At 38.9% G+C, this 13,577-nt stretch overlaps 1 protein-coding gene across 1 annotated transcript in view; it reads right to left on the minus strand.

The window, feature by feature from the left end:
• The window catches only part of TMC2 (transmembrane channel-like 2), a 122,708-nt gene that overhangs the window by 71,036 nt on the left and 38,095 nt on the right, over nucleotides 1-13,577 (minus strand). The window contains exons 7-8 of the mRNA XM_006874862.1: nucleotides 5,242-5,340; nucleotides 2,867-3,009 (exon numbers count right to left, since the gene is read on the minus strand). Coding sequence (XP_006874924.1) covers nucleotides 2,867-3,009; nucleotides 5,242-5,340 — 242 coding nt within the window. The remainder of the gene's footprint in view (nucleotides 1-2,866; nucleotides 3,010-5,241; nucleotides 5,341-13,577) is intronic.

Raw genomic sequence — 13,577 nt, forward strand, 5'->3', positions numbered from 1 at the left:
GAAGTGAGGGGAGATGCACAAGAACACCCATACTTGCATATAGTACCCACTTGACCTGGCTTCAATGGCTGGAATATCAGAACTTGACTAGAAGAAGAAAGAAGAGGAAAAAAAAAGAAAGATTAACCTGCTACAATTTGATGAACTTTACCTATACTTATGGATGTAGTAGCTGAAAAAAGGGAACAAATCTTTACAGCGAGGATCACTCCCACTCCCTCGGTACACAGGGTTGACAGGGATGGGCAACTTAGACACTGGCTACCCAAAATGTGTGTGTGTGTGTATGTGTGTGTGTGAGGCACATATAAAGGCAAGAAGTGACTGGCTTACAAGCTTTCAAGAGGGAGCCTAGTTCCAGATGGGGTGGGGGAAGGTAGAATTACCATAGTATGATATTCAATCTGTTGGAACCGGGCTGGTGAAAGGAAATGGGGATAAGAGTCTTGCGGTACAATAGTGAATAATTGCCATCAGAACTGACTGTGAGGGTAGGAAATATAGAGGTTGATGTTTTTTGACAAAAGGAAGAGATTGATTTTGTAGCCCAGGAGCAGAGGTCCCTGGGACCATCAAGTGATCAGAACGGAGAGCAGGACTCTACCCAGAGAGGCAGTGATGCCAGGGATGTAGACAGAGACGATTACATGGACAGATGGAGCAGCTGGGGACACTGGACTCAGGGAGGGAGAAGGGCTGTGTGTGGGTGGCCAGGGGGTGGGCCTGTGTGGTGTAACCTTTGGTTATTTGATGATGTATTGAGGGGATTGTAATCATTGCAATGAAACGAAATACGATAGGATGAGTGTAAAGCTGATGTTCTCCCATATAAACCTCACAGTAACAACTTAAAAAAGAATATAAGAAAGAAACACCAAAATGGATGTCAGAAGACTGAAACTTGCTTTCCAGCATAAAGATACTAAAAGAAAATAGAAGAAATGAGGAGTAAAAGAGTTGAATACAAAATTTCAAAGGGTGGCTTGAGAAGACAAAGTCAAATAGTATAACAAAATGTGTAAAGACCTGCAGTTAGAAAACCAAATGGGAAACACATGCTTAAGCTGAGTAAACGGAAGAAAAATTTCAAGTCTTGTTTTGCAGTATTGAAAGATTCTATGGGCAAAATATTGAATGATGCAGAAAGCATCAAAAGAAAGTGGAAGGAATACACAAAGTCACTGCACCAAAAATAAATGGTTGATGTTCAACTATTTCAAGAGGTAGCATATAATCAAGAACCAATGATACTGAAGAAAGAAGTCCAAAGTACACAGAAGACATTGGCAAGGAACAAGGCCCCCTGGAATTAACAGAATATATATTGCAATCTTTCAACAGTGCAGTGGCACTGAGGCACTCACTCATCTATGCCAAATAATTTGGAAGACAGCTTTGTGGCCAACTGGTTGGAAGAAATCAGTATTTGTGCCCATTCCAAAAAGATATGACCTAATGTAATGTGCAAATCATTGGATAGTATCATTAGTATCATATGCAAGTAAAATTTTACTAAAGATAATTCAAAAACAAATGTGACAGTGCATTGACAGGGAGCTGCCAGAGCTTCAAGCTAGGATCAGATAAGGATGTGGAAAAGGGATATCACTGCTGACTTCAGCTGATCAAAGGCCATAGCCTTTGTTATGGGTTGCATCTCAATGGAAAGAAAACAAAAATACTCAACACTGGAACAGTAATCAGTATCCATATAAATGGAGAAAAGATTGATGTTGTCAAAGACTTCATTTTGCTTGGATCAACCATGAATATTAAATGAAGCAGCAGTAAAGAAATCAGACAATGCAGTGCAAAAGGCAAATTTGTGCGAGACCTCTTCAAAGTGTTCAAGAGTAAAGATGTCAGTTTGAGGACTAAAGTGCATCTCATCCAAACCATGGCATATTCAATAACCTCATATGCATGTGAAACTTGGTCAACTAATACGGAAAACCAATGGATTTGAGTTACGGTGCTGGAGGAGAATATAAAAGTACCATGGACTGCCCAAAGAACAAAAAAATCTATGTTGGAAGAAATACAACCAGAATGCGCTTTAGAATGTGCTTTGTCTCTTATTGTTGTTGTTGTTGTTAAGTGCCGTTGAGTCGGTTCCGACCCATAGCGACCCTGTACAGGGTTTCCGAGGGTGTAAATCCTTATGGGAGTAGAAAGCCTCATCTTTCTCCCGCGGAGCGGCTGGTAGTTTCGAACCACTGACCTTAAGGTTCGCAGCCTGATTCGTAACCACTACGCTACCATAGCTCCTTATATATATACTTTGGACATATTATCAGGAGGAACCAGTCCCTGGATAAGGACATCATGCTTGGTAAAGTGGAGGGCCAACAAAAAAGAGGAAGATCCTTAATGAGATGGACTGACACAGTAGCAGTAGCAATGGGCTCAAGTGAGGCAACAATTGTGAGGTTGATGTAGGACTATGCAGTGTTTCATTCTGTTGTGCATAGGGTTGCTGTGAGTTGGTAGATGCAATGGCACCTAAGAATAATGATGACTTTCAGTATGACTGAAGGCTTCAGGTCTCAGTCTCATGTACCGAGTTTCTATCACATTTTTCCAGAACGTCCACAGCCTGTTTCTGTCTTTTATACCACATACGGCTTTATGCTTCTGTAGCAATATACAATCCTTTACAGGATTGCTCTGAGTCAGAATTGAATAGATAGCAGTGGGTTTTATTGTATTTTGTTTTGGTATCACAATCAACATTTGTCTTGTTTGTTTATTTGCTTCCTTGTTTTCTCTCTGAACCCCCCCACAGGAAGGTGAGCAGAGTAACCAGGGGAGTGGGCTGTTTGTGTGAAGAAAAGTAAAAGCCTTTAAATGAGATTATCATACTTACGATCTAATGACAATCATCAGGCTGTAGCCAAACACGCTGACCCCCACCATAAAGTAAGCCATTGGCAACCGGTACCTCAGCCACCCAATGGTCCTCTGGTCATTGTAGTAGCCATAGAAGAGAGCAGAATACTTGATGTAGCCCTGTGGGACAGCAAATGCAAAAGCTCTGGATTTGTAATCTCGGTGCAGACTGTCATGAGACATTTCCATTCTTCTAGGGATTCCTTTCTCTGGCTTCTAGTGAAAGTCTGAGGTGGGGAAGGAAGGGCTCTGCATGTCCTTGCCCTTTGCTTCACTTCAGGGGACATTTATGCCTCTCTTTCTTTCTCTTCTTCATTTCTTTGATTTCCCCATTATAGCAAGTATTTAGAGAGAGAATTTAGAGAGTAGCGTGCTAATATTTGGGATAAAATTAGGAATACGGTGTGTGTGTGTGTGTGTGTGTGTACATGTATGATTCTGTATGCATCAGAATGTGCACTTAGTTACCAATTCTTTCCCCCATCCCCAGGTTCTTAATTTCAGAAGCAGAAATAGGTAGATGTCTGTGAGCTTTATCGATCAAAACTTCTAGAGAAAATTAGACATGATGAGACTAAGAATCGAACCCAGGTTTCAAGTTTTGTTTTGTGTTTGTCTTTTAGGTGCAATTGGATTTAGGGTAATTACGTACATTTTGAAGGGATAATTACCTATGTGTAGTGCTGTAGGATAAACATTTGATGGTTAACTGCAAGGTCGGCCGTTCAAACCCACCAGCTGTTCTTCAAAAACCCTGTACAGGGTCACTATGAATTTGAACCAATTCAATGGCACTTAACTACAACAATGATTATATTAAGGGTTTTAGCACTTCTTTGATTGTGTAAAACAGGAATAAATTCTGTTTGTTTTTGGTAACTAGGATATTTCAATTTGGGTTCTTGGGTGAAATAGAGAAAATTTTTTGTAGTAGTATAGTTGGGTACTGCTGTTCCAAATAACTTGGAAAAATACCCCAACATCACACTTCACAAAATTCTGAGAGGTCTCAAATTTGATTGTAAGATTTAAGGATGATGACACCACAACAGTGTCATCCTATAACCTCCCCACCCCCAGCCCCCACACACATCTCAGGAGCTCCTTGGTACTGCAGAATCAAATTCCCAGTGGCCTGCAAGTGTGGTCATCCAAAAAGGAGAAGGGTATTACCAGCAGATGAACTCTCTAGGTGGTGCAGCAGTTAAGAACAAATAGCTGAGAAGTTGGCAATTCAAACCCACCCAGAGGTGTCCTGGCAATCTGCTTCTGAAAGGTCACAGCATTAAAAACCCCATGGAGCAGTTATATTTAAAACACATGGGACTGCTGTGTGTTGGAATAAACTCAGTGTCAACTAACAGTAACATCTAGGAAGAGGACCACAAGCAAAAGGCATAAAGGCAGTAGAATAGTGTAATGCATTCAGAAAACTCCCTAAAATTTTAATGATACTGGACAACAAAGTATGAGGAATAAGAGAGAGATGGGGCCTGAGAGGTAGGTAACAGCCAGGTAGTGAGCAGTTCTTTTGTAAATCCAATGAAGAATACTGAATTTTATTCCATTTGATCATGGGAAACCAAGGAACCTCACAGGTAGGGGAGTGACAGAGTCAGATTTTCATTCTAGAAGGATCCCCTGCTGCCAGAGGAATGGAGGATTTAGGAACCAAGCCAAGGTAGGTATTACAGTTAGAAGGTTGTGAGCAGTTCTGGCAGGGGAGGACATTATACAAAACAGAGGTAGGATGGATGGAAAAGTGGGGACTGATTCAAGAATCTGGTACTTGGATTCAGGCTTAGTGATGGATCAAGTGTGGTGGTGATGGGGGATTGTTGATGAAAAGGGAGAAGTATAAGATGCCACTCAGATTTTAGACTTGAATCATTGAATGAATCATAATGCCAATAAGGAAGAAAGGATAAAGGAGAAGTGGAGTTTGGTTGGATAATTGTTGAATTCGAGCAACAGGCTGAACATTCATTTTAAGATTTTATATGAAACTGGAGCAATGGCTGAAGTGGAGATAGACTGGGGTCTGAATATCAGTGTTGGGAGATAAAATCATACTGTAAGATCGTCTTACACAGAGCCATTAAATGATAGGAACCCCATTCATCAGGGTATGGTTGGAGAGAGCAACCCATGAAGGAGACCTGGAAGGGCTATTGATGGCCATGACTTTCTAGCTCATGGTTTGCTTGTTCATTGTGCATCGTGTTGGGATCCTATTTGTTTAAAGCACTGGTCTTTTTAATAATTCAATGCAATATCGCTCACTTATCCATGCAATCTTTAAATCTTGATAACCACAAAAATGGAGGTGTATTGGCATATTGTGAATGGTACCTCAAAATCCCAAAGGACTGAAAAGTCCATGGCTTTTTCTTCCTCAGCCCGAGGCACCGTCTTTCTGGGTATGCTTCCATAGGGCATGCCCATCAGTACCTTGTGTTGGGACAGAATGGCACAATTTTAAGTAGAGAAGACATAAATATAAAGAGACATTTATACACTAGGTTCAATACTTTACATCTGAGAATAGGGCATATGCATTTTCTCTTAAAAATAACATTCACATGTTTATGATTTTAAAAGTAACATACACTCATTGTAGAAAATGGGGGAAAGTACAGAATATTTAAAAAATTATCTGTCAGGTTGAAGTTAATCATTCATTGTTAGCTAGTCATACAGTTCCTTTCAGCTGGTTTTTGGTTTTAGATATATCTTAGTCTGGTATTTACCTTAATATTACATTATAACCTATTTTTCACATCATATGGTACAGGAGGTTGCCAATATATGCTGGGATTCTGGTTCTGCCATAAGTCTTTTTTTTTTTTTTCCTTTTGTTTTTAGTGCTACTGCCTTTTATTAGTAGTATCTTTATAAATTGTAACCTTATTTGTCTCGGGGGTTGGAATCATTACATGTAAACTTACAGATGTACTTTTAAAAAAATCTTTGTATTGTGAATTGGGTGAAGAATTACAGAGCAAGTCTGTTATCCAATTTAACAATGCACACACATTTTGTTTCATGTCGTTGACTGCAATCCCCACAATGTAACTTCACCTATTCCATTTTCTCCCTGCGTTTCTTGTTCCTATTCCTCCTTCTCTAACTATTCTGAACTTTGTCTTTGAGTAAATGTTGCCTTAAAAGAAAAAAATCTCAAATGGTGGATTGTTTCAAGGAGTGTGTACCTCCTATATTATTGTTCCCCTATAGAGCTATCTATTGTTTGGCTGAAAATTGAGCATGGGGGTGAGTACAGTTCCAGACTAGAAGGGTATTTAGGGGCAATAGTTTTTGCGGTTCTACCAATCCCTATCCTACCAGTAAACCTGGTTCATTTTGAGTCTTGTTCAATAATTTTTTTCCATTACATCCAGGACCTTCTAATGTGATCCTTTTAGGGCAGTTGGTAGGGGTAGCTGAGCACCATTTAGTTCTTCTGGTCTTAGGGTTATGGAGACTGATGTTCACACGCTCCATTAGTCCATTGGACTATTTGTTTCCATGCATCTTTGATTTTCTTCACTGTTGTTTGCTTTGGGTGGGAAGAGAGCAATAATTACATCTTACATATCTGTTCATAAGCTTTTAAGACCCCAGTTGCTTTTCACCACAGTAGGATATAGAACATTGTCTTTGTGAACTTGTTAAATTCCACAGTTGGTTCCGATTCATAGTGACCCTGTATAGGATTGCAGAGGCTTTAAATCTTCACATGAGCAGAAAGCCTTATCTTTCTCCCATAGAGTGGCTAGTGGGCTCGAACAATGGATCTTGTGGTTTGCAATCAAGTGCTTATCATATGGAGCCATTTTTGTGGACTGTGTTATGCCAATTGACCTTGATATCTCCTCAGACGATGGCCCTGAGCCCCCAAGTCTAGCTATTCATTGCTTCAGTGTGTTTGGTAATATCTATGAAGTTTTCATAGCTTTGTCCTCTGTATACTCTACCACATTCATGGATATATTTGTAATACAGGTAAATACACATATAGAAAATTCCATTCTCCCTTCCACACTGATTTGGTCTGCATGTCTATCTATGTATTCACTCGTTGTTGTTGTTAGGTGCTGTTGAATCTGTTACAACTTACAGTGACCCTATGCACAACAGAACGAAACACTACCTGATCCTGAGACGCCTTCACAATGGTTACATTTGAGCCCATTGCTGCTGTCACTATATTAACCCATTATTGGGAGTCTTCCTCTTTCATGTTGACCCTCCACTTTACAAAGCATGATGTCTTTGTCCAGGGACTGGTCCCTCCTGATAACATGTCCAAAGTAGGAGAGATGAACTCTGATTATCCTGGCTTCTAAGGAGCATTCTGGCTGTGCTCTGTCCAACACAGATTTGTTTGTTTTTCTGGAAGTCCAGAAAATACCATGACTAGGGTTATGACTTAGTCCTCAAACTGACATCTTTGCTCTTGAACACTTTAAAGAGGTCTTGTGTAACAAATTTGCCTAATGCAATATGTCATTTGATTTCCTGACAGCTGCTTCTGTGAGTGTTGATTGTGGATCTAAGCAAAATGAAGTCTTTGGTAACTTCATTTTTTTCTCCATTTATCATGATGTTATTTATTGGTCTAGGGGTGAGGGTTTTTTTTTTTTGTTTTGTTTTTTTACATTGAGCTGCAATCCATACTGAAGGCTGTAGTCTTTGATCTTTATCAGTAAATATTTTAAGTCCTCTTTGCTTTCATCAAACAAGGTTGTATCATCTGCATATTGCAGGTTGTTAATGAGTTGTCCTCTAATGCTGAAGCCATGCTTTTCATATAATCCAGCTTCTTGAATTATTTGTTCAACATGCAGGTTGAGTAAGTATGGTGCAATGATACACCTGGGTGCACACCTTACCTGATTTTAAACTATTCGGTATTCCCTTGTTAGAATGAATGGCTGCTTCTTAGTTTATTTACAGATTCCTCATAAGCACAATCAAGTGTTCTGGAATATCCATAGCTTGTCATGATCCACATAGTAAAAAAGCCTCTCCATAATCAATAAAGCACAAGTAAGCAACTTTCTGGTACTCTCTGCTTTTGTCATCCATCTGATATTAGCAATGATATCCCTACTTCCACGTCCTCTTCTGAATCTGGCTTGAGTTTCTGGCAGTTCAGTATACTGTTGCAGCTGTTTTTGAATTACCTTCACAAAAATTTTACTTGCATCTGATATTAATGATATTGTGCAATGATTTCCACATTCCGTTGGGTCACCTCTTTTTGGAAGAGGCACAAATATGGATCTCTTCCAATTGGTTGACCAGGTAGTTGTCTTCCAAATTTCATGGCATAGATGAGTGAGTGCCTCTAGTGTTGTGTCAGTTTGTTGAAAGTTTCAATTCATATCCTGACAATTCCTGGAGCCCTGTTTTTTTGCCAGTGCCTTCAGTGCAGCATGGTCTTCTTCCTTCAGTACCATCAGTTCTTGATCATATGCTACCTCTTGAAATAGTTGAACATTGACCATTTCTTTTTTAAAAAAATTATTATTGTGAACTGAATGATAGTTTACATCGTCTTTACAGCATGATTTCATTGCAATGATTACAATCTCCTCTGTGCATCATCATTCAGCAGTATTTGCTTACATTCCCTCTATTCTTCTTTTTTTGGGGTGGGTGGAGGGAGATGTAGACAAACACACTCAGGAATATATAATCATTTAAACAACCAAAGGGCACATGCTGCAAGCCTGCCTCCTGGCCACCAGAACACAGTCTTTCTCTTTCTGTGAGTCCAGAGTCCTCGGCTACTCCCTCTCTCCATGTCCTCATGTCTGCACCTCTTGTGTCGCTGCTTCTCTGGATAGGGTCCCATATTTTGCTTGTGCTCTTCTCCATTGGTGGTCCTAGGATTCTCTGTTCCTGGACTGTAAGATTAACTACTTACCCCTTTTGTTGAAAAACTTCTACTTTTACAGTTGTGGCAGTCATGATAACAATTACTCACTATTGAATCATAAGAATCTTATCCCAAACTCCTTTCACCAGCTCTGTTAAGACAAGATGAAAACTATTCAGTGGGTACTCTACCTTCCTCCACACACTCTTAAACTCCCTCTTGAAAAATTGTAAGCTAGTCACTTTGTGCCTTTATGGCCCCCTCCCCACATTTTAGGTAGCCAATATCTAAGTTGCCCATCCCTATCAACCCTGTATACAGAGGGGATAGGATTGATATTTGATGTGAAGACTCCTTCCCTCTCAGTTGGTATTTTGAGCTACTACATCCATAAGTATAGGTCAAGCTTATCAAATTGTAGCAATTTACACTTGTTTCCTTTATCTAAAAATTTTTTTAATCTTCCTCTAGCCATCGATTCTAGGTTGAAAGAGTACTATCTACAAGTTTGGGTGTTTTTGTGCATCTCCCCTCACGTCATATCAGCTGGAGGGTTCACTCTCAGCTCTAGCCCTCCATGGCTATGTCCTTGTCCGTGGGCTCAGGAGTCCCCAGGTCTCATCACACTTCAGACCAACCAGTTCTTCCTTTTCTCTCTCTTATCTCCAGGATGACAGGAGTCTATGGAATGTGGTTGAACTCAGCCCATATCTTCATTGCTGGCTTTCTGTGTCTTCCACTCACCAGTAAACCAACATGGGCACCAGCAATCTTATGTGTCTGCTCATGTGTTCCCTTTGAGTTTCAGTCTTGGAGGGGGGTTTGTCCTGAAGGGACTTGATTGCTTGTCTTGACCTTCCATCATCTTTTGATGCTTTCTTCATCATTCAGTATTTTGTCCATGGAATCCTTTAATACTGCAAGTTGCAGCTTAAAATTTGTCTTCAGGTCTTTCAGCTTGAGAAATGCTGAACAAGTTCTTTCCTTTTGGTTTTTGAACTCCAGGTATTTGCACATTTCATTATAATATTTGACTTTCTCTTCTCAAGATGCTCTTTGGAATTTTCTATTCAGCTCTTTGACTACCTCATTTCTTCCATTTGATTTAGCATCTCTGTACTGGAGAGCAAGTTCAGAATCACTTCTGACATCCATTTTGATCTTTTCACAAGATCATTGGGGTTCATTCCTAAGCAAGTCTTAAACAGAAAGAATTATCTTCATACAAAACAAACTCTTTAATTACTAAAAAAAATTGTGTTAAAAACCAGTAACAAAATACCACCAACCTTTCTATATATTAAAATAAACTTAAACATTCTATAAACAGCTTCCAGATTATAAATAAATTAGAAAAAAACTAAAGGTTAATGATAATGAAAATAATATATATCAAAGCTTATTGAATATAGCTAAAATTGTGCTGAAGAGGAAATTTATAGACATAACTGCTTATGTTAGAAAATTAGGAAGGCTGAAATTAATAAGCTAAGTATTCATTTACAAGCTAGAAAATGAACAGTAAAATAAATACTGTAGTAGGCAATCTTTAAGATGACCCAATGACTTTGTTCCTGGTTTCCATGCCATCATATAAATCTATCCCCTTGAGTGTGGTTGAAGTTCGTGACTTGCTTTCAATGAAAATAACATGGCAGAAGTGATCAGGTGCCTTCTGAAATTAGATTATAAAGGACTGAAACTTTCATCTCAGGGACTCTTCTCTTCCCTCGCTGTCTCTCTCTCTCTCTCAGATTCTTCTTTATGGGGAAAGCAAGTCATAATGCTGTGAACAGTCTGAAGGAGGGAACCTAGTAGCAAGAAACTCATGTTTTCAACCAATAGCCACACAAGTGAATCTGGAAATGGATTCTGCTGCAGCTCGGATTGAGAGGCTGGAGATGCCAAGTTTGTGAATTATAAACTTGACTGACTGACACCTTGACTGAAGTCTTGTGAGAACCTCTGGACCAAAATCATCTGGCTAACCCACTTCTGGGTTCCTGACTCATAGAAACTGATAATAAATGTTTATTTCAGCAGCTACATTTTGGAGTAATTTGTTACACAGTAATAGATAACTATTATAAACCCAAAGAAATTAGAAGATAAGATGAAATTTTAAGAGTAGAAATTAATGATATAGAAACTAAAGATGCTTAAAATAAAGACCTGTATGTTTAATAAATATTGATAGCTTTTTATTCAAAATACTCCAAACCTGGAAACAATAATGTTAGAACAAACGTCCATGAACTGGTTAATGCATAAGAAACAATAGAATACTACTCAACAATGAAAAGGAACAATTATTAATACATGTGTAGGAACAAAAGTTGAATGCTCCAAAATGGCCACATTAATGTCAACCCAGGAGGCCGGGTGTGGCATTGTGGGTTAATGCACTGTACTGTAAAGTTGGTTTGAATCGCAAGGTTGGTGATTCAAGCTCACCAGCTGCTCCTCAGAAACCCTATACAGGGTGACTATGGGTTGGAATCAACTCGATGGCACACAATAGTAACAACAACAATAGCAACCCAGGAGAAATGCCCTGTCATTCCCCATCTCTCCCAAGTCGAGTCTATATCCCTGACCCTGAACACTGAAACTCTGTGTTCCATGGTCTAACCACTTATCTACTGGTAGCTGGTGTTAGGCTGTTCTTCTGTTTCCCTTGAGTCTCTGCTGAAGAAAGGGCTTTCCTCATACCACCTGCATCCCTTCTTTCCTGGAATATGAGACTTGTTTACCACGTAGTAGAAAAGGGACCCACAACCACACACATGTACCCTACTACCCTTGTGTGAAAAATCTTGACTGTCCAGCCGCTGCCATTGGAAGCAGCAACTGCTCTTGTCCCTGGACAGTAAGTAAGTTTCCTTGTTTGTAAATCATCTTTTTCTGCAATAAACCAATGTCTGTTGAACTGTCTCCTGGTCATTATTTTTATCTCTCAGCACCCACATTCACAGAAGGATTTTCCCTTTTGAGTTTGAATCTAAACAACATGGATGAATCTCAAAAACATTTGTACTAATGGAAAGAAGCTTATTGTATAATTTTATTTTTTATTTATATGTTATTATGGAACAGGCAAAACTTTAGGGAGAGAAATCAGACCATTGGCAGTAGTGAAGGTCTGGTGGCAGGGAAAGAAGACTGAAAAGTGGGCACAAGGGAAGTTTCTGGGTGATGGAAATTTCTGGGTGATGGAAATGTTCTTTATCTTGATGGTGGTGGTGGAAGATTGGGCTCTTGGTTATCTGACTACATACATTTGCCAAAATCTATTAAAATATACAACTAAAAGGTAAATTTTACCAAATGTAAATTATGCCTAAAACAATTGAGTTTTTAAAAGATATATTAGAAAGCCAAAAGTTGTTCCTTTAGTAAAACAGCTAAAATTGACAAATCTTTGATGGAAATGTGAGAGAAAAAAATTAAAGTAATGAAAATGGGGATGTAATTACAGATTACACCAGTGATTTAAAACAAAAACCAAAAATGATTGTATTTAACTTTAAGCCAGTAAAATTTAAATTGAGATGAAAAGTTCAGGGCCGTTCTTACAGTGAGAGATAAGGATTTATACGTAAGAGTAATGGAATGGAAAAGGTATAATTAGAAAATTTGGTGTGTATGTCATATTTAATTTTTAAGTTTATTCTTTATACCTTTGCATATATCTGAAATATTTAATAGTTTTCTTTAGAAGAGGTATCCATATGAAGTTTATTAACTGAAATCTGTCTATATGAACCTTAGACTAGAGCTCACAGGGTATTTTAAAAAAAATGATCATACTTAGTTAACATACATCATCATTTCTCAACCCTGGCTGCATTTTAGAATCATCTGGGTAGCTGCACTAGTCATCTATTGCTGTATGAAAAGTTATCCCCAAATTTATCTTAATGCAACACTTTTTCATTGTCTTACAGTTTCTGTGTGTCAGGAATCTGGGCATAATGTAGCTGAGTCCTTTGCTTCAGACTCTTCTAGAAGGCTGCGATGGAAAAGTTGTCTGAGGCTGCATTCTCATCTGAAGGACTGACTGGGTAAGGATCTGCTCCCAAGTCCATTAACAAGGTTATCAGCAAGATTTAGTTCTTCATGGGTTGTTGAACTGAGAACCTTGGTTCTTGTCTTAATGAAAACACTAGACTGACATTGATTGAAGGAATGACACTCTATTAGAAATTAAAACAAAGGATTTTATTGAAGGAATAATTGCACTCCATGAATTGAAAGCATATAGCTACTTACAAGAAAACACAATGAGTATCCTCCCTTGCAGGAGAGCAGTTTGTTTTTATTTGGTAAAGCAGGCAAAAGTAGTTGGTTTCACATCAAAGAGAGAAGTGTAGAAGGGAGGAAATTTTATGAGGAGTTGTGAAGAGTACACAATTTGTTAACAATTGTTAAGTGTTGTCAAGTCAGTCCAGATGCTTAATGACCCGATATAAGGTTTCCCAGGAGCAACTGGTGAGCTTGAACTGAGTTGGTTCCAACCCACAGCAACTCTGTATAGGGCTTCTGAGGAGTGACTGGTGAGCTTGAACAGCCGATCTTGCAGTTCAAAAGGCTTTGCAGTCTGGAGCATTAAGCCACAGTGCCACACCAGGACTCCTTAACAATAGTTCATAACAAAACATTAATTCCTTATTTCCTGATAAAACTTGACTAAGGCAGCATTTCTAAAGCACACAATGTAAACAGTTTGATGTTGGGGACTTGTGTGATTGAGTGTTGTTGTTAGGTGCCATTGAGTTGGTACCAACTCATAGCGACCTTA

This window comes from Chrysochloris asiatica, unplaced genomic scaffold (genome assembly GCF_000296735.1).
Source record: "Chrysochloris asiatica unplaced genomic scaffold, ChrAsi1.0 scaffold00304, whole genome shotgun sequence".
In the NCBI taxonomy this organism is placed as follows: Eukaryota; Metazoa; Chordata; class Mammalia; order Afrosoricida; family Chrysochloridae; genus Chrysochloris; species Chrysochloris asiatica.